The sequence below is a fragment of the Salpingoeca rosetta genome, assembly GCF_000188695.1.
Source record: "Salpingoeca rosetta unplaced genomic scaffold supercont1.1, whole genome shotgun sequence".
Lineage (NCBI taxonomy): Eukaryota > Choanoflagellata > Craspedida > Salpingoecidae > Salpingoeca > Salpingoeca rosetta.
In genome coordinates this window covers 2,640,823-2,657,978 of record NW_004457740.1, presented here as the reverse complement: position 1 = coordinate 2,657,978, position 17,156 = coordinate 2,640,823, and the positions used below count along the sequence as shown (strand labels likewise).

General features: G+C 55.4%; 5 protein-coding genes across 5 annotated transcripts; 3 read left to right on the top strand and 2 right to left on the bottom strand.

The window, feature by feature from the left end:
• The first annotated feature begins 415 nt into the window (after positions 1 to 415).
• Positions 416 to 2,947, top strand: PTSG_00589 (ADP-ribosylation factor 6). The gene is made up of 5 exons (XM_004999076.1): positions 416 to 691; positions 994 to 1,077; positions 1,276 to 1,379; positions 1,679 to 1,938; positions 2,331 to 2,947. The coding sequence occupies exons 2-5, from the start codon at positions 996 to 998 to the stop codon at positions 2,410 to 2,412; spliced, it is 528 nt and encodes a 175-aa protein (XP_004999133.1). The 5' UTR covers positions 416 to 691; positions 994 to 995; the 3' UTR covers positions 2,413 to 2,947.
• PTSG_00588 (uncharacterized protein) lies at positions 2,793 to 4,795 on the bottom strand. Its single transcript, XM_004999075.1, has 3 exons — positions 3,625 to 4,795; positions 3,323 to 3,397; positions 2,793 to 3,117 (listed from the first exon to the last, which is right to left on the bottom strand). The coding sequence occupies exons 1-3, from the start codon at positions 4,639 to 4,641 to the stop codon at positions 3,058 to 3,060; spliced, it is 1,152 nt and encodes a 383-aa protein (XP_004999132.1). The 5' UTR covers positions 4,642 to 4,795; the 3' UTR covers positions 2,793 to 3,057.
• A 140-nt stretch (positions 4,796 to 4,935) lies between these two features.
• Positions 4,936 to 8,124, top strand: PTSG_00587 (uncharacterized protein). Its single transcript, XM_004999074.1, has 8 exons — positions 4,936 to 5,071; positions 5,324 to 6,268; positions 6,546 to 6,613; positions 6,824 to 6,934; positions 7,131 to 7,181; positions 7,360 to 7,515; positions 7,654 to 7,717; positions 7,895 to 8,124. Exons 1-8 carry the CDS (start codon positions 5,044 to 5,046, stop codon positions 7,978 to 7,980), a joined length of 1,509 nt encoding a protein of 502 aa, XP_004999131.1. The 5' UTR covers positions 4,936 to 5,043; the 3' UTR covers positions 7,981 to 8,124.
• Positions 8,048 to 11,557, bottom strand: PTSG_00586 (aldose 1-epimerase). The gene is made up of 10 exons (XM_004999073.1): positions 11,293 to 11,557; positions 10,963 to 10,994; positions 10,700 to 10,843; positions 10,407 to 10,496; positions 9,874 to 10,086; positions 9,576 to 9,677; positions 9,212 to 9,345; positions 8,883 to 8,929; positions 8,550 to 8,611; positions 8,048 to 8,380 (listed from the first exon to the last, which is right to left on the bottom strand). Exons 1-10 carry the CDS (start codon positions 11,375 to 11,377, stop codon positions 8,216 to 8,218), a joined length of 1,074 nt encoding a protein of 357 aa, XP_004999130.1. The 5' UTR covers positions 11,378 to 11,557; the 3' UTR covers positions 8,048 to 8,215.
• On the top strand, positions 11,476 to 17,155 carry PTSG_11613 (uncharacterized protein). The gene is made up of 15 exons (XM_004999072.1): positions 11,476 to 11,807; positions 12,083 to 12,205; positions 12,474 to 12,503; positions 12,621 to 12,737; positions 12,932 to 13,111; positions 13,350 to 13,408; positions 13,594 to 13,783; positions 14,005 to 14,060; positions 14,277 to 14,393; positions 14,659 to 14,887; positions 15,187 to 15,396; positions 15,612 to 15,763; positions 15,972 to 16,035; positions 16,379 to 16,470; positions 16,649 to 17,155. The coding sequence occupies exons 1-15, from the start codon at positions 11,802 to 11,804 to the stop codon at positions 16,758 to 16,760; spliced, it is 1,737 nt and encodes a 578-aa protein (XP_004999129.1). The 5' UTR covers positions 11,476 to 11,801; the 3' UTR covers positions 16,761 to 17,155.
• The last annotated feature ends 1 nt before the right edge of the window (position 17,156 follows it).

Below are 17,156 nucleotides of genomic sequence, written 5' to 3'. Positions count from 1 at the left end.
GCGTTTTAACTGGAGGCTGGTCCGGCGTTTGGCGTAGAATCCCCAAAAGATGCGCTTTGTGGCGGACAAGAAGGGGGAGCACACACATAAACTGCAAGTAGTAAGCGCCCACACAAAGAATTAGACGGAGATGAATGAAGCGTGTCGAAGGCTGGTGTAGGGGGTTCGATGGGGGGGGTCGCGCTCTCACACACTCACACACACACACACACACACACACACACACACACACACACACACACACACACACACACACACACACACACACACACACACACACACACAAACACACACACACACAACACAACACACCGACCAAAACCAGGCCACCACAGCATAATTTGATTGTTATCGTAACCGATGATTTGTATATATCTTTAAATAATAATCAGCATTGTATTTTTGGGGGCGTTTGCTGCTGCGCACCAAAAACGATTTTTCCACAAGCAAGCAAGCAAGCAAACCAGCCAACGCGACACATCCCACACACAGACACACCACCCATCCTCAATCGTGTCAAACACCACCAGCCCGACACCTGTCCTCCTTCTTCTTGATCGGCCAGCGAACCAACGAGTCAGCCATCGAAATAGCCCTCTCGCCTCCCTTTCTGTTGTGCCGGGGTATTTTCTGTGTGAACAGCACCTCCACCAGCTTCCATCTTCGATAGGACTCAACACACACACACCAGGTGAGCAAGCTGGCGCTTGTGCTGCTTGGGCTTGTCTGGAGGACAGGGCACAATGTGTGTCATGTTGCGAGACCACAGAGCAGGGCGGTTGCGAGACAAGTGTGGGCAAACGCAAAGACCTCAATGCCACCGCTTCCGATTGCAACTCGGATCTGTGTGTGTGTGTGTGTGTGTGTGTGTGTGTGTGTGTGTGTGTGTGTGTGTGTGTGTGTGTGTGTGTGTGTGTGTGTGTGCGTGCGTGCACGTATTATTGTGCATTCCATCTCTCACGCAGGCCATGATTGTTTTGTGTGTCATCTCAGCCATGGGCGCGAAACTCCGCAAGCTGTTTGGCAACAAGGAAATGCGCATCTTGATGCTCGGCCTTGATGCGGCGGGAAAGACAAGTGAGTCAGGCTTGTTTGACTAGCCCTTGGCTGCACGTCTGGGCGCGCATTGTATCGTCGAGGTGGCTGTGAGGACTTTGTTGCTGCGCACGCTCACACTCGCCTGCAACTCTGACATTTGTCGTGTGTGTCTGTGCCTGTGTCTGTGTGCCTCTCTCTCTCTCTCTCTCTGTGCACCTGTGTGGTTGACAACGACAGCCATCCTGTACAAACTCAAGCTCGGCCAGTCTGTGACCACCATCCCGACGGTCGGCTTCAACGTTGAAACCGTCTCCTACAAGAACGTCAAATTCAACGTTTGGGTGCGTATGTATGATTGTGCGCGCGTGCATGGGTGACTGTGCGCGCATGGCTGTACACCTCCGCATGTCTGCCTCTGGCGTGCATCGTGTCAATCGTGGTGTGGTGTTGTTTAACCATGGCTGCTGCTGTCAACTCGTTCCCTTTGCCCTCGCCTCTCTACCTCTACCGCCACCTCTCTCTACCTCTCTCTACCTCTCTCTACCTCTCTCTACCTCTTTGCTTTTCTCCCCCAACTCGTCCATTTTTCCCTTGCCACTGCTAACTTGCCGTGCACGCTTGACCGTGGGCATGCTACCAGGATGTCGGTGGCCAGGACAAGATCAGGCCGTTGTGGCGGCACTACTACACGGGGACCCAGGGCCTCATCTTCGTCGTCGACTGCGCAGACCGCGAGCGTGTTGACGAAGCGAGACGAGAGCTACACAAGATCCTGAACGACCAGGAGATGTCTGACTGCGTCATTCTCATCTTTGCCAACAAGCAGGACCTTCACGGCGCCCTCACCCCCGAGGAGATTCCAGAGAAGCTCGGCCTCAACCGCCTCCGCGACCGAGTCTGGTCAGTTGAGACACCTTGTGCATCATGCTTTGGAAGGGGGATGTGTGGGTGTGCGTGTGGCGTGTGCCTTGTGTGTGTGTGTGTGTGTGTGTGTCTGTCTGTCTGTCTGTCTGTCTGTCTAATTGTGTATGTGTGTCCGTCTGTGCGTCTGCCTGTCTGTGTGTGTGTGTGTGTGTCTGTCTGTCTGATTGTGTATTTGTGTCCGTCTGTGCGTCTGTCTGTCTGTCTGTCTGTCTGTCTGTCTGTGTGTGTGTGTGTGTGTGTGTGTGTGTGTGTATTTGAAACTCCCTCTCTGCCCCTCCATCTGCTCCCCTCCTCCTCTTCTTCTTCCTCTCCTTTTCAGCGCAACTCCAGCCTCATCCCACTTCACAACACTGTGCATACGCGTGTAGGTATGTACAACCGTGTGTGGCCACGACTGGCGCAGGGCTGCAAGAAGGCCTGACCTGGCTCTCCCAGAACTACAAGTCCTAACCACCGCTGCCCTTCTTCACTCACCTCGCGAGCACATACATCCACACCCACACACACACCACTTGTCCCTTCTTTTTTTCATCACATCTGTTTGGAATCGAGACATCTCTGCATGCGCCCGTGTGGGTGTTCTACACAGACTTATCGTGTGCCAACTGTCGTTGTTCGCATGTGTGTATGTGTGTTTGTTGCTGCTGTTGGTGTCGGTTGATCAGAGAACTTCTCCATCTGCGTGTTGTGGTGCTCGCTCATTCGTTGTTTGGTTGGCTTGGATGCATGTGCGTGTGCGTGAGTGTGGTCATCACAACCCCACAACCCCCGTTTTGTATTCCCCTTCTTGTGTCCGTGTTGCTTTGAGTGCTCAGTTGTAACTTCACCCTCCGCTTCTCATTGGTTCTACTTGCTTCCTGGAAATGGCAATTGCTTTGTTCCCCACTGTTAGCGTGGTGTGGACGCATGCATGCGCATGCACACTTGACTGACCCACCAAACAAAACCACCCGTTTTGAAGCATTACAGAACCCTCCTCCCCACATCAATCATCCATCACAATCAGTCAACATGACATGCACAATGCTTGCTGTGCACACGCGCCCGCGCCTGTATTGACACAACATCAACTCAATGGTGGCGGTGGGCACGCCGTCACGATGTGAAGATGCACATGGTTGCGTCTTCCCCCGTCGTTGCAAGAGCTCCGCCAGCCTGAAGCATTCAAGATGACGAGGAAGGGGGGTGTGAGCATGTGCTGGCCGGGTTGACGCCTGCAAGAGCAGCGCACCGCTACAGGGCCACAGCGCAGCAGCAATACACGCGAGCCTAGAACAATCACGCACACACAAGCACGAACACACACACACACACACACACACACACACACACACACACACACACACACACACACACACACCTCGGGCATCCACTTGAAGCTCCGTACGCGGTCCTTGTGGACGTGAGGCAGCGCACAAAGCGGCACCAGTTGACCCTGAGACCACCCGCCCCATGCGCCAGACCAGCACAACACGTTCAGTTGATCATGGTGCGAACTACCAGCATCACAGACGTGCATGTATCACGCACACACACACACACACAACGCACACACCATCACATACACACACGCACACACACACACACACAACGCACACCATCTTATACACACACGCAAGCACACACACACACACACACAAGCACACACTACTGCGCATGTACCTGTCCAATGTGCGAGATGTGGACGTGGCCGTCGTCGCTGCCGGAAGCAAGAAACAAGCGCCCAGATGCAGCATCGTAGAAGCAGTCAATCAGATAATCGGTGGGTAGCCCCGCAGCCACAAGGATGGCACGCGGCTCATCAAGCTGGAAGACAAGGTCGTTGTCGTCATCGTCGTCGCTGTTGTTCTCGTCTTGGTCATCAATGTCCATGTCGCTCGCCTTGCGGTCTGGGACGCGCCAGAACGACAGCGTCTCGTCGTGTGTAATGCAGTACACGTACTCCTGCGCCGGCCCGAAGAACCCGGTTCGCTTCACAGAGTGGTCTGCATTGATGGTGACAACAATGACACTGGCATCATCAAAGTCCCCGTCTGCCTGGTCCTGCTCACCCTTCTCCAGTGCGCCTCCTTGTACGCCATCGCCGCGGCGCTGTGCGTACTCAAGGCACGCGTCTGCATCAATGACGTTGCACAGGCCATCCGTGGATGCTGTGGCGAAGCGGTGCAGCGCCTCCCCACTGCCACTCTGCGCTGTGGCATCTGAGGCCGCAATGTAGACAACGTCGTCGCTGTGGCAGTTCTTGAGAGACACGAGCGGGCTGTCGGGCCCCTGGAGGCCTCCGGCAAAGATGTACACGGGCGCGTCCCGCATGTGGTTCAACTCGCAGCCGACGGCGAAGCACGCTCCATCCGAGCTCAGCGCAAAGCTTGACGGGGTGCTGTCATCCGGAACGGTCACGGTGCGCACGCATGTCTTCTCTGCAATGTCCCAGCACTTGACGGTTCCGTCGCGGCTGGCAGACCACAGGTGTGCTGGTGACGCTGGGTCGAAGCTCAGCCCCACCACGTCGGCCTCATGGCCTTTCAGCACCAGGCGCTGCTGCGTTTCCACGTTGTGCACGGCAATGTTGGGAGACGTCCCTGCTACTGCAATGTGCGGTCCCGAGCACGCCGCGTGCAGCAGGTACCCTTTCTTCCCGAGCGGTTTGTCCTCCAGCGAACACACAAACGTCGCCATCTTGGCTAATACTGATGTGTGTGTGCGTGTGTGTGTGTTGCGGGCTAGTGGTCGTGAAGTATCAGGGGGCAATGAACGGGCGGTGGTGGTGGTGGTGATTGATGGTGATGGATGGTGATGAGGACACGTGGGTTGTTGTGTGCGAACGAGCAGGTGGCGAAGAATATGGCGTTCCGACAGCATAATTTGCAACCGTTACCAAGGCCGATGATGATGCAGCGGTGGGGTGGTCGCGGGAAGGACGCGACGAGGCAAAGAGGAGGAGGAGGAGGAGGAGGAGGAGGAGGAGGAGGGGTGAGGAGAAGGCGGAAGGTGGTGGTGGAGGATGATGACGATGAGGAGGACGATGCCGTGAGCACAGTGCTTGGCGATGACGAGAAGGAGGATTTGCAAGGCGGCGTCATGGGCATGACTTCCAGCGACGCTGCTTGTGAGTTTGTGCTGCATGCGTGGCTGTGGGCAGATTATGTCCTTGCTGCCTGCTGACAGTGTGCCCTTGAACGCCTACTCACACACACACACACACACACACATAAATGACACACATGCACATACATGTACATACATGTACATACACATTTACCAATGCACGCATCCGCAAAACCTCTCATTCGTGCATCCCCATCCCCACCCCACCCCACCCACACACACACACACACACACACACACACGTATGTGATAGACGCTGCGCTGAGACAGGACGCATTGGAGCAGCTGGGGCGCAGTCATGTGGTGGGCGCAGGAGACTGCGGCAGCGGCAGCGATGCAGACTCGGCAAACGAGGAAGGCATGCGTGTTCCCGTTGGCATCACAAATGCCGGAGACGGGCGACTGGTGGACATGAGGCCACCCCACGTGCAGCTGGTCGCCTGCGAGCAGGCGTATGCGGAGCTGGTCGCAAGCAGGAACTTTCGGCACGCTGTGCACACGCTGATCACGCGCTTGTCGCTGACAAAGCTCGTGTATGGGCGAGAACACATCGCCGTGGCCCAGGGTCACATCACCTTGGGGCGCGCGTACTTTGAGCTCCTCAACTACCCCAAGCAGGCGCTGGACCATGGACAGCGGGCAAAGGCAATGCACGCCCACCTCAAGCAACACAGAGCAGAGCACCACCTCCACCGCCACCAGCTGGCAGCGCTGGCGGCATCCGCCCTCTGCCTGATGGGCCAGGCGCTCGTGGAGCTCAACAGGGCTGAAGAAGCCGTCAAGGCGCTGCGTCGAAGCCTTCATCTTACCCAGGCCGTCTCCAAGCATCGCCTGGAGAAGGACGCAACGGCCAGACCTTCTGCGAGCAAGAAGGGCAAGGCAGCACGACGCGCTAAATCACCAACTGCAGCCGGGCGTACCAAGTCCACCGCCTCTGCGTCAGCCTCGTCGCTATCCTCGTCATCGCGAGCCGCATCGGCAAAGGCGCCCGCCAAAACAGCTGACGTGGATAATCAGGGAACGGCAGCACTGGACCGCGAGGAAGTGCGAGCACGGGTGTATCTCTGCCGTGCACTGATGCAGCAGGACAAGACAGCGGACGCAGAAACGGAAGCGTCTGAACTGCAGCACATCTTGGACACCCGCGCTGTCGCTTCCTCTGATCCCCCGCTCGCCATCCTCGCTTACACCGCCCTAGGTGCGTGTGTGTGTGTGTGTGCGTGTGTGTGTGTGTGTGTGTACGTGTGTGTGTACGTGTGTGTGCGTGACGTGTGTGTGTGTGTGTACGTGTGTGTGTACGTGTGTGTGCGTGACGTGTGTGTGTACGTGTGTGTGCGTGACGTGTGTGTGTGTGCATATGCATTCTTTGGCTGTGTGTGTGTGTGTGTGTGTGTGTGTGTGTGTGCGTTGAACACTTTTCTCATGGTTCTGTTCTCGCTGACACGCATACACAACGTATGGTTGCCACGATATAGCTGAGAACACTGCCGCAGCATCGAAGCAAGTCGCCTTCCTTCAGCACGCCTGCGACATCGCCGAGGAGGTGAGCATTGCAGACTTATGCATGTGTGTGCGTGTGTGTGTGTGTGTGTTCCTGGAAACACACATTGCTTTGCACGCCCTGTGATCTGCGCTCGAGCCCATGGAGAGAAAACGGATGTGTACAACCACGTATTCGCGCAGGCGCTCACACACGCACTCACACTCTCCCACATGCTCATACATTTCCGTGCATCTGTCTCCCTTCTGCCAGAGCAAGCAGCCGGTTGACGCGAAGGTGCAGTGCTGGATTCGATTGGCTGAGGCGCACGCTGCGCAGGACAACCTTGCTGAGGCCGAAACGCTCTTTGCAAAGGCATTGGACGTAAGGCACCGACGGCTGCTGCCTTACTTGGTGGTGGTGGTTATTGTCGAATGGCATTGCATGTGCTGAATGGTCCCATACAGCATTGCACTCATCTTCACTCACAGCGTTGCACATCCTCACGTACCCTCATATTTGTCATTTTGTTTCGCGTCTCTTCTTTATTTCACATGTGTGCATTGGCTGCTTGTTGCAGGTGCTTGCACATGACTTTGATGCACACACAAACACAATTCTGTCCATCCAGGTTCGTTCAACTGCTCCTGTGCGTGTGTCTGTGTCTGTGTACACATGTGTGGTTGTCGCAACACCGCCACTCCTTGTCTCTTGTGCGTGCGTGCCTACTTTGCACTCTTCCCCGTTCGAAACCACGAACCAACACCCCCACCCCTCCCAAACCCACACATGCCCACTTTCCCCAACAGGAAAGTCGTGCGCGTGTGCTGGTGCGGCAGAATCGGCGACAAGAGGCCATTGATTTGCTCTCGGACGTGAAGGAGCGTGTGATGGCCAAGTTTGGACAGTTCTCACTGCGCACCGCAAACGTCTGCCACTTTCTCGGCAGTCTCTACCTCGCCGTGGTGTGTGCTGCAGGACAATGGCTGGACAGCTGTGCTCTGTGTGTGTGTGTGTGTGTGTGTGTGTGTGTGTGTGTGTGTGTGTGTAAACTTCTCTCCGTCAATACGGTCTAACGTGTGCGGCATGTTCCTGCTATTCAGGGTGACAACGACAGCGCCCTCGCCTGCTTCCAAGAACGACATGAGGCGCTCCGCCACGCAAAAGGTCCAGCAGGGGGATTGGAGACATGTGTGTGTGTGTGTGTGCATGTGCGTCTGTGTGCCTGTGCCTGTGCCTGTACCTTATTTGCCCACTTGCTGTCGCACACATACTCACTCTCACACGTACATGCACACGCACCACACACACACACACACGCACGCACCACACACAACGTGGCAGGCGCCAACCACGCTCTGACGCAAGAAACGAAGCAGTTGGTCGAGTCCCTCAGTCACGAAGAAAAACCACCACCAATACGGCCATAGCAATCACACACGCACACACACACACGCTCACACACTCACACGCACTCACTCACACTCACTCACATACTTGTGGAAAATGTATGCGATGGTAACACGACGCTGTACAAAGCACACAGACAGTAGTAAACGACACTCATACCACCAGCACCAACAGCAGAAACCGCAAGAAAATAACAGAGATGAGCGAGACGGATGTGAATTGCGCGGCACTCACACGAAAACTTGTCACATGACATCACACAGATGCAGCTGTGGCTGGGGCGGCGGTTGTGAAGGCGAAGATGGTGGTTGATGTGCGCGTGTGTCCTGGCTGGAGGATGATGGACGGAAACGCCGCGTGGTGGACGGCATCTGGTGGGTGCTGCGTCTCCAGGCAAAACCCGTGGTATTGGTCGTACGACTGGCATTATGATCGTGCGTGAGGAGAGTGGGGGTGAGGATGAGATGCATGTGAAGCGAGCACGGGGCAGGGATGAACAGAGGGGCATGCTTACTTGCAAACAAGTGTGTGTGTGTGTGTGTTTGTGTGGTTGGGCAGTGGGGAACCACGTGATGCACTGCTAACAGACCTTGTTGCCCTTGCCCGCGAGCCCGTCCAGGAATCCACCCACATACAGTTGGCACGCCGGCTCTGTTTGCAAGACAGTGGAGCGGAGGTCAGAATGAGACAAGCAGGTGAGCGTCGGTGGACGAGGAAGACGAAAACACAAGTAAATCAGTTTGCCTCCGCAATCGAGTTTGATTACAGATCCCAAGCCAACCTCACACAGACTCGAACACTGCACATGTGCACACACACACACACACATATATATATACATATATATATATATATATATATATATATATATATATAAAATATACACATACGCACACGCACGCGCACGCGCACAAGAACTCGCCTGTGGTCTCGACTGTCAAGACACGGCCGCTACGTGGTTCAGTCACCCTGGAGAACAAAGCCAGACAAATTCATGCAAGCAAGCCCGCGCTGTGTCACCGTGCGTAAAGCCACCAACCACCACTCACTCACTTACACACACACACATACACACACACACTCACTCACCCACTCACTCACACACACACACACTCACTCACTCACTCACTCACTCACTCACTCACTCACTCACTCACTCACTCACTCACTCACTCACTCACTCACTCACTCACTCACTCACTCACTCACTCACTCAGGGGCACAGACGTGCACGTGCACACGTGTACACACCTGGCTGCGCGTGCGGGTTCGTCGCTGCTGCTGCAGGCGCTGCGATCCAGCATGAAGTTGTTGTCGTACCCGTTGGACACGTCGCCATTATCGGCACCAATCTCCTTCGCTTCCACAAAGTCAAACGGTGTGCCCTGCAGACAGGAACAGTGGCAGTGATGATGATGATGATGATGCTGATGATGATGATGATGATTGATGATGATGATGCTGTGATCAGAGTGTAACGTGGTTGTGTGCTTTGGGGAAGGGTTCTGGGACAAGTTCATCGAATACACATGCAAACACACCCACACACACAAGCACACACATACACACATGCAAACACAGAAATGCAAACACATGTGCAAACGTCCAATGCAACCTTGACAGGAGCGATATCGCCCGTCGGTATCAGGTCCGGGCGGGCTGGCGTGTAGTGCTGTGCGTTCATCTGCAGTCGATGCTCAAGCACGTCCCCTTCGCCCTGCAATCGTCACAGCACATGTGGGGAACGTTGGCACAGAAGGACAAGCATGAGAGTTCAACTGCTGTTGTGATTATCAAGTGTTTACGTACACACCTACACACACGTGCATGCATGCATGCACACGCACACATGCAAACATACACACGCACACACACGCACACGCATGCACGCGACTGCAACTGCGCTGACGTACCGCGCCGCGGAGGTTGAAGTATGTGTGGTTCGTGAGGTTGAGGGGTGTGGCCTTGGTGGTCGTCGCCTCGTATGCGATTCGCATCGTGTTGGCCGCGTCCTCGAGTGTGTATGTTACCGTCACGGTGACCTCGCCGGGATACCCTTCTTCGCCATCGGGCGACGTGTACTGCAAGCGAACACCCGCGGGCTCGGTTGTCGCCGTCCACACACGCTGCCAGTTCATTCACCAGCACAAGCACACACGCAAACGCACGACGCAGGGTGGTGGTGGTGGTGGTGGTGGTGGTGGTGGTGGTGGTGGTGGTGGTGGTGGTGGTGGTGGTGGTGGTGGTAAGCGCGCATGCCTGAGGAGTGGGTGCAAGAGAGTGCAAGCACTGACCAAAAACAAGCAGGTGATCATAGTCTTGTGGATGAAGAGGTTTGAGGGTATCACAACATCAAACCAACAACATTCGAACAAGCCAAGGTGGTCAAGCCAGCGTAATGGAAGTGCATGCTTCGTCATCATAAAAGCTTCCACTGGCTGCTGACCTTGTCAAAGCCTTTGAGACCGCCATGTAAGTGGTTATCGCCGTTGTTCTTTGCCAGCGTGTACGTTTGTCCGTCCAGGTCAAACGTACCCTTGGAGAGCCAGTCAAGGTGGGGCGTGCGCGCAAGGACAAGGATGAGCAAGGCGTGGGATGCACGGACACGTACACACGCACTCATCTACATGTAGCTTCGTAGAAACGCGCGCAATTGCAATCGCAGATGCGCAGGCACGCGCTTATTTATACACAGGCACATAGGCGAGCTCGCATTCACGCGCATGTACAAGAACTTACGCCAGCGATGCGGTTGGCAACACGGCCGATGACGGCACCCATGTACGGCACGTTCTTCTCCTCCCAGTCCTGCAGCGTATCGAAGCCCAATGCCACGTCGGCAACCGTACCCGCACTATCTGGAACACACAGTGCGGCTATGATCTGCCGCACCAAGCAACACAAGACCGTTGATGTGATGTGATGTGATGTGATGTGAGTGTGCTGCATTCCACTGTGGCGATTGATTGGAGGGATTTGGTGATTGCGCACTTTGAACTCACGGCGCCATATGTGAGGATGTCCACCTCCATGCCTTCCAGCGGCGTGTGCATAGGGAGCGCAAGGCAAGCGGAGTGAGCTCAGCAAGGCGCATTGCAAGTGCACAGACACAGACATGATAACAACATGTTGGAAGAATGGACAAACACGATACATGTGGGCAAACACGACACACGCACACACACACACACACACACACGCACACACCCACGCACAGACAAACGCGACACATGGGCACACACACACACACACACACACACACACACACACACACACACACACACACACACACACACAACCACAACCACACACACACCACACACCAAACTCACTGCCATTGCTGAGGGTGAACTTGTCCACTTGCTCCCCTGTGCTGCTCAGCGTCCCAAACGCCGTCCGTGTGACGGTCACAGGCATCCCCGCTCGCTTCCCGGCCGCCACCTGCTCGCTCTGCTTCCTCTTCTGTGCTTGCTCTGTTCGGGTGTGAGCGTGTCGCTGCGTCAGGTGTCACACAACATCAGTCAGCAGAGGGGTCCTGCCACTGAACACACCACAAAACACAAACAAAAACCTTGTTGTCGAGCTCGCGATCTGCTGTTTGTTGTGTTGTTTTTCCCCCTTTGTCGTCTTCAGCATACGCAACCCACAACACCACGCACCACCACTGCCACACCCTCGCACGCACACACACACGCTCTGACTGACAACGTGCATTGGTGGAGGTGCTGTGGACGCACGACGAGGGGTGAGAGGGAAGGCGTGGCCAAGCAACCCCACCAACAAGCAAGCAAAGAAGCAGCAAAGAAGCAAAGAAGCAAGCCACCGTCCACTACCACTCAACATGAGTGTAAGCGTGGCGGAGGGATGTCTTCAAGGGATGCATGGGTTGTAGTCAGCGTCTCAGGAACACCCGCACATGTGCACTGCAAGTCGCAGTCGTACATGTGGTGTGCAAGGATGTGGAGGAGAGGACAGTCGCGTGCCCCCTCCCCCCACTCGCGGCATCGTGCCAACTCACATGCTTGTGATCCAATCGCTGCCCAATCCTTTTATTCACGCTCACATCACTGTCACTGCATCCTGGTTGTGCGTTCCAATGATGGCATGGCGGATCGCCCACAGGGCTACGAGTTTGTGGACCTGGATGAGGATGGAGGCATCCTCGGCTTCGGCGATCTACTGGATGACGAGGACGACACTGGCATCGTCAGTGCACAGTCCAAGGACGCTTCCAAACCACCAACGGTACGCGTGAGACAACACGTCATTCAATGCAATCGCAATCGCAGCGTCGCACATTGGAAGATGTGGGCGTGTGTGTGTGTGTGTGTGTGTGTTTGTGGGCGTGTGTGTGTGTGTGTGTGTGTGTGTGTGGGCGTGTGTGTGTGTGTGTGGGCGTGTGTGTGTGTGTGTGTGTGTGTGTGTGTGTGTGTGTGTGGGCGTGTGCGTGTGCGTGTGCGTGTTGTTTCACCCCCGGCTCACCCAAGTTCTCTCGTTCATGTGTGCTGGATAGGAACCGAGGCAGAACAAGCCCTTATCACAAGTGCGTTCATCGCCTGCTGTTCACTTGCCTCCGACACTGCCCTATGACAGCCCATGCGCACTGCCACCACCATCCACTCACTGCCATACTGCCATACACATATATGTCACGCCGCAGAAAGCGGCCGAGGCGCTGGAGCTGGTGCGGGAGGCGGAGGCGTCGGTGTATTCCTGGGGTGCAGACGCAAGAGAGAATTGCGCACGACAGCTATACGAGCTCGATTACGCTGCCGAGGTGAAGCCAACAGCCACACCCTGCACTGCAACCTCTCACCCGCTCTCACCCACATGCTAGCAAGCACTCACTCATTCACTCACTCACTCACTCACTCACTCACCCACGTTCCCACGCGTTCGCATGCTCCCCTGCTCTCCAACACCAACCTGCCTGCGTCTCCCCGACACGTTCCCTCTCAACGATGCATGCAGCGTGTGCAACTTCCTTGTCTGGAGCACCGGCGCTTCGACGCCCATCGCCGCACAACAGAGCCCGCATATGCCCGCGACTTTCGCGCCACTTTCCCCGATCTCGAGCGCTGGCTGCTGCAGATGCGCACCGTCAGCCAGGGCGGGTGGCACGTCGCCGCCATCACAGACGGCATCAAGAACGTGCGTCCGTGCGTTGATTTGTGTGTGTGTCTGTCTGTCTGTCTGTCTGTCTGTTCTATGTGTGTGTGTATATATACACCTGTGTGCCTGTGTGTGTGTACACTTGTGTGTGTCTGTGCCTGTGTCTGTACTTGCTGATACTTGTGTCCTTGATCACTTGCGCCCTTCCTACAACCACTCGCTCCTTTTTCGCACGCTCATTGAAAACACGTTTGGTCTTCCTCGCCATCATCTGCAGCCGGCCATTGTCTCGCTACTGCCAAAGGCATCTCCACCCTCGCCCGCAGCACAGCGCCCGTATGTTCGCACGCCTCTTGCTTGCATGTCCGGAGCTCTGGAGTGCTGCGTACTTGTGGTGAAGAAGTACTCGGTGAATCTCTGGCTCCATTCCTTGCTGCTAACACACGCACACAAACACACAACAACACACGCACACACGCACACACGAACCGGAACACCAACACACACGCACGTGTGAACAGGCGTCGGACGGTGCGGCGGGCAGCCACATCTGCGGTGATTGCGCCCAACAGCCCACTCGCTGTTCCAAAACGGCACTCGTCTGTTGGTGAGGATAAGCCAAAGTCTGCTGAAAAGTCGAAGAAGAAGAAGCAGCGTGCACCCTCGCGCCACCTGTCGCTCAGCGATCTCGAACACAAGGAGAAGGCCCTGGTATTGTGTGCATGTGTGCGCTCTTGGGTGTGTCTGTGTGTGTCTGTGTGTGCCTGTGTGTCTGTGTCTGTGCCTGTGTCTGTGTCTCTGTTTGTGTGTCTGTGTGTGTGTGTGTGTGAACAACATGTGACCTGTCTGTCTCATTATTCCTGGCAACACTCACTGATGTTGTGCTGTCGCCGATGGTTCACCACCTCACGTTTGGTCGGCCGTCACGTTAGGGGAACGCTGGCCTGTTTGAGCGACTGGCAAAGGACAAAACTTTAATCAAACAACCGTGCGTCTCTTTCCTTTGGGCTGCATGTCAGCCACACTGCTCACGACACGCACACGCACGCCTATGCACACAATCAGCACAACACACGCCTACCTTTGATTCGCTCACCAAGCCGCTCCCATGGCATCCTCTGCGCATCACTCGAAACGCACGTACCTATTCGCATATCCTCACACCAACCGCCCTCCCTCACGTTTTGGTCGTGTTCCGTGCCAGGTGGTACCACGGCGACATTTCGCGCGGGGAAGCTGTGCAACGTCTGGCCAGCACGAATCCGGGCACGTTCCTCTTGCGTCTCAGCAGCAGGAGAAAAGGCATCACACTCTCCCTCAAGTACGTTGCGCATGCCTGTTGTAGAGAAATAGTCGCATCCCTGTCATCGCATGTGTGCGTGCGTGCGTGTGCGTGTGTGGTGATGTTTACAGTGCAAATGTCGAGGGCGCTTGCAGTGCCACCAAGGCAAACCAACCCCCATCAGCAAACTCACTTCATCGTTGCACCACACCGCGCAACACACAACTCACACAACCCACAACTGACACACAACACAACACAACACAACACACACACACGTATCCCCACCCCGCGCCCAACCCAGCACCCCTGATGGGCCAAAGCACTTCATCATCATCCCGGCAAAGGGCAATTTCAGCATCTTCGGCCGCGACGGCAACTTCAAGACCATTCCAAAGCTGGTGGACTTCTATCGCAAGAACCCGCTTGCCGTGGACGGCACGTCGCTCGTGTTTCCCTGCCCGCTGCCGGAAGATGAAACTGATGAGGGGCATGCGTATGTCGAGTTCTTGCGTTCTGACGTCGACAAGCAGGTGTAGTGCTTGCGCCGCTCATCATGTGTGCTAGTGAGAAACATTGTAGCTTTTTGTATGACTGTGTGCGGATATATGTCTGTGCGCGTGTGTCTGTGTCTGTCTGTCTGTGTGTGTGTCTGTCTGTGTGTCTGTGTGTCTGTCTGTCTGTATGTATGTGTCTGTCTGCGTCTGTGAGTGTGCGTGTGGGTATCGACTTGCACACGTATTGCCAACACATATGTGCGTTTGCACACAAACGCGCGTGCAATGCTCGATTTTCACGCAAGTTCAACAATATGCACCCGTTCGCCCTGCAGGTGATGCGTGCTGTTGCTGAGCGCGGGCGTGCGCGTCGCGAGCAACACGAGGAAGAACGACGACGACGACAGGAGCGGCGGCAGTTGACGCCTGACAGCAGCGGTAGCGGCAGTGCCCGTGCGCCACGGCAAGCGCAGCGCAGGAAGTCGAACATCGCACAGCTGGTGGGCGCGTGGGAGGCTGGCAAGGACTCGTCTGCTTCTCGCGAGGTGCGCAGGGGCGAAATGTGGGAATTGGGGGCGTGGAAGGGGGAAGGGGGCGGGGGTGTTAACTCAAAGTTCAAAGGGAAGCGGCGGCGTGCGCGTCGATGAGATGGCTGTGGTGCGAATTGTTGTGCTGATGAGGGAGAACTCATGGGGCCACGACGTGCTCACAGTGAGCGTCATGTCATGATGCATCATCACCTCCACACCACCTCGTACAGAATCTGCTGACAACCGATGACGACGACGATGACGACGATGATGATGCATTTGAAGGGAGCGATGCCGAGACACAGTCCCGTCTGACGAAGAGCGCAGACGCCGCGCTGTGGAGAAATTCCATGTTCGGTGCTCGCACGCGCTCCAGTGGCAGGTACGTGTATGTGTACGTGTGTGCGTGTGTGTGTGTGTGTATCTGTGCATGTCGTTCTCTGTGTCTGTGTGTGTCTGTGTGATGCACAACCAGTGTTTGCTTATCGTCGATTGATCCGTTGTGACTGCTGTTGTTGCTTCTTGTATCGATGCGTCTTATCTGACTGCTCTGTACTTGTTCGGGCGTCGTGTGCGCTGTGTCGCGATAGCTTGGCCGCATCGCTACTCAGCATCACCCCTGCTGAACGAATCAACCCAGCAGCATCAGAAGAGGTGCGTGTGTTGTGTTGTGTGTGTTGTGTGTGTATGTGTGTGTGAATGCGTGTTTGTGTGTGTCTGTGTGTGTGTATGTATGTATGTATGTCCGCTTCTTTGTCAACGTTGTTGTCATTCAATCATTCCATCCCAACTTGTGCTTGCGTTTCAATCTACCACCCACTTCTCCTCCTCACCTCTGCTGCAACACTCCTCCTACGCCGTTCCACCGCGCGCACACACGCACACACACGCACACACTCGCTCGCGCGCACACACACACACTCACTCGCACACTCGCGCACACACACGCACACACACACACGCACGCACTCGCCGCACATCGCTTGCATGTGTGCAGGAGATTCGCGAGCAGATTGAGGAGTTGACGGATCACATCGCAGCAGAAGAGCATCGAATCACAACCGTTGCAGGCAAAACCGCGTCAACTGAGTCAGTAGCAGCGCAAGTGCACATTGGTGTGCTGTGATGTGATGTGATGATATGTTGCTGCTTCCTGCAAACCCGCACGCACGCACAGAACATATTACTCACTCGGTTTGGCGCCTCACCCAACGCAAACATACACACACACATACACACACACAATGCGCACTCTGTACATGTGCAGAACGGCGCAAGCGTCGCAGAATTTAGAGCGTCTTCGGTCTACGCTGCGTCAATATGAAGACCACTTGCATGAGATGCAAAGGGCGCACCCAAACGTTCGATCCACAGCTTGATGCGTCATGCATGGCTTGAACGGCCTTCCCTCACTCGTCGACCATGCTGTGAGGATCTCTGCTTGATTCGTTCTTTGCTACTCTTGGCACCGCCCAGCACGTGTTGTTATCCCCCCCCCCCACGTCATCCCTCAGTATTGACACGCTGACCACATGTGTTTGTGTCCTTCACTCGAGCCCTCAAAGTCACACTAGTTCACCACGCGTCCGCTCGTTCTCCCCCAACCCTACTTGCACTGATTTTTCTTTTTCTGACTTGTTTGCCTGATTGCATATTCGTTGCGCCACTGCTATGTAAGCTGCGTTCCTTGGCACTGTTTTGTGTGCATGTTGTTGTCGACTCGTGCGGTTCTGTACTTGTGTCATGTTGGTTCTTTCCCCCATGTGTTCTGGAGT

Coding starts and splice junctions, on each gene's coding strand:
- PTSG_00589 (XM_004999076.1), top strand. CDS start 996: ATGGGCGCGAAACTCCGCAAGCTGTTTGGCAACAAGGAAATGCGCATC. Junction 1,380..1,678: donor ACGTCAAATTCAACGTTTGG/GTGCGTATGTAT, acceptor GCATGCTACCAG/GATGTCGGTGGCCAGGACAA. Junction 1,939..2,330: donor CGCCTCCGCGACCGAGTCTG/GTCAGTTGAGAC, acceptor ATACGCGTGTAG/GTATGTACAACCGTGTGTGG.
- PTSG_00588 (XM_004999075.1), bottom strand. CDS start 4,641: ATGGCGACGTTTGTGTGTTCGCTGGAGGACAAACCGCTCGGGAAGAAA. Junction 3,398..3,624: donor ACATCTCGCACATTGGACAG/GTACATGCGCAG, acceptor GGGTGGTCTCAG/GGTCAACTGGTGCCGCTTTG. Junction 3,118..3,322: donor GCTTCAAGTGGATGCCCGAG/GTGTGTGTGTGT, acceptor TGAATGCTTCAG/GCTGGCGGAGCTCTTGCAAC.
- PTSG_00587 (XM_004999074.1), top strand. CDS start 5,044: ATGGGCATGACTTCCAGCGACGCTGCTT. Junction 6,614..6,823: donor CCTGCGACATCGCCGAGGAG/GTGAGCATTGCA, acceptor CCCTTCTGCCAG/AGCAAGCAGCCGGTTGACGC. Junction 7,718..7,894: donor GGCGCTCCGCCACGCAAAAG/GTCCAGCAGGGG, acceptor ACAACGTGGCAG/GCGCCAACCACGCTCTGACG.
- PTSG_00586 (XM_004999073.1), bottom strand. CDS start 11,377: ATGCCTGTGACCGTCACACGGACGGCGTTTGGGACGCTGAGCAGCACA. Junction 10,087..10,406: donor GTCTCAAAGGCTTTGACAAG/GTCAGCAGCCAG, acceptor ATGAACTGGCAG/CGTGTGTGGACGGCGACAAC. Junction 8,612..8,882: donor CTTGACAGTCGAGACCACAG/GCGAGTTCTTGT, acceptor TCTTGCAAACAG/AGCCGGCGTGCCAACTGTAT.
- PTSG_11613 (XM_004999072.1), top strand. Junction 13,409..13,593: donor TCGCCCGCAGCACAGCGCCC/GTATGTTCGCAC, acceptor ACGTGTGAACAG/GCGTCGGACGGTGCGGCGGG. Junction 14,061..14,276: donor AAAACTTTAATCAAACAACC/GTGCGTCTCTTT, acceptor GTTCCGTGCCAG/GTGGTACCACGGCGACATTT.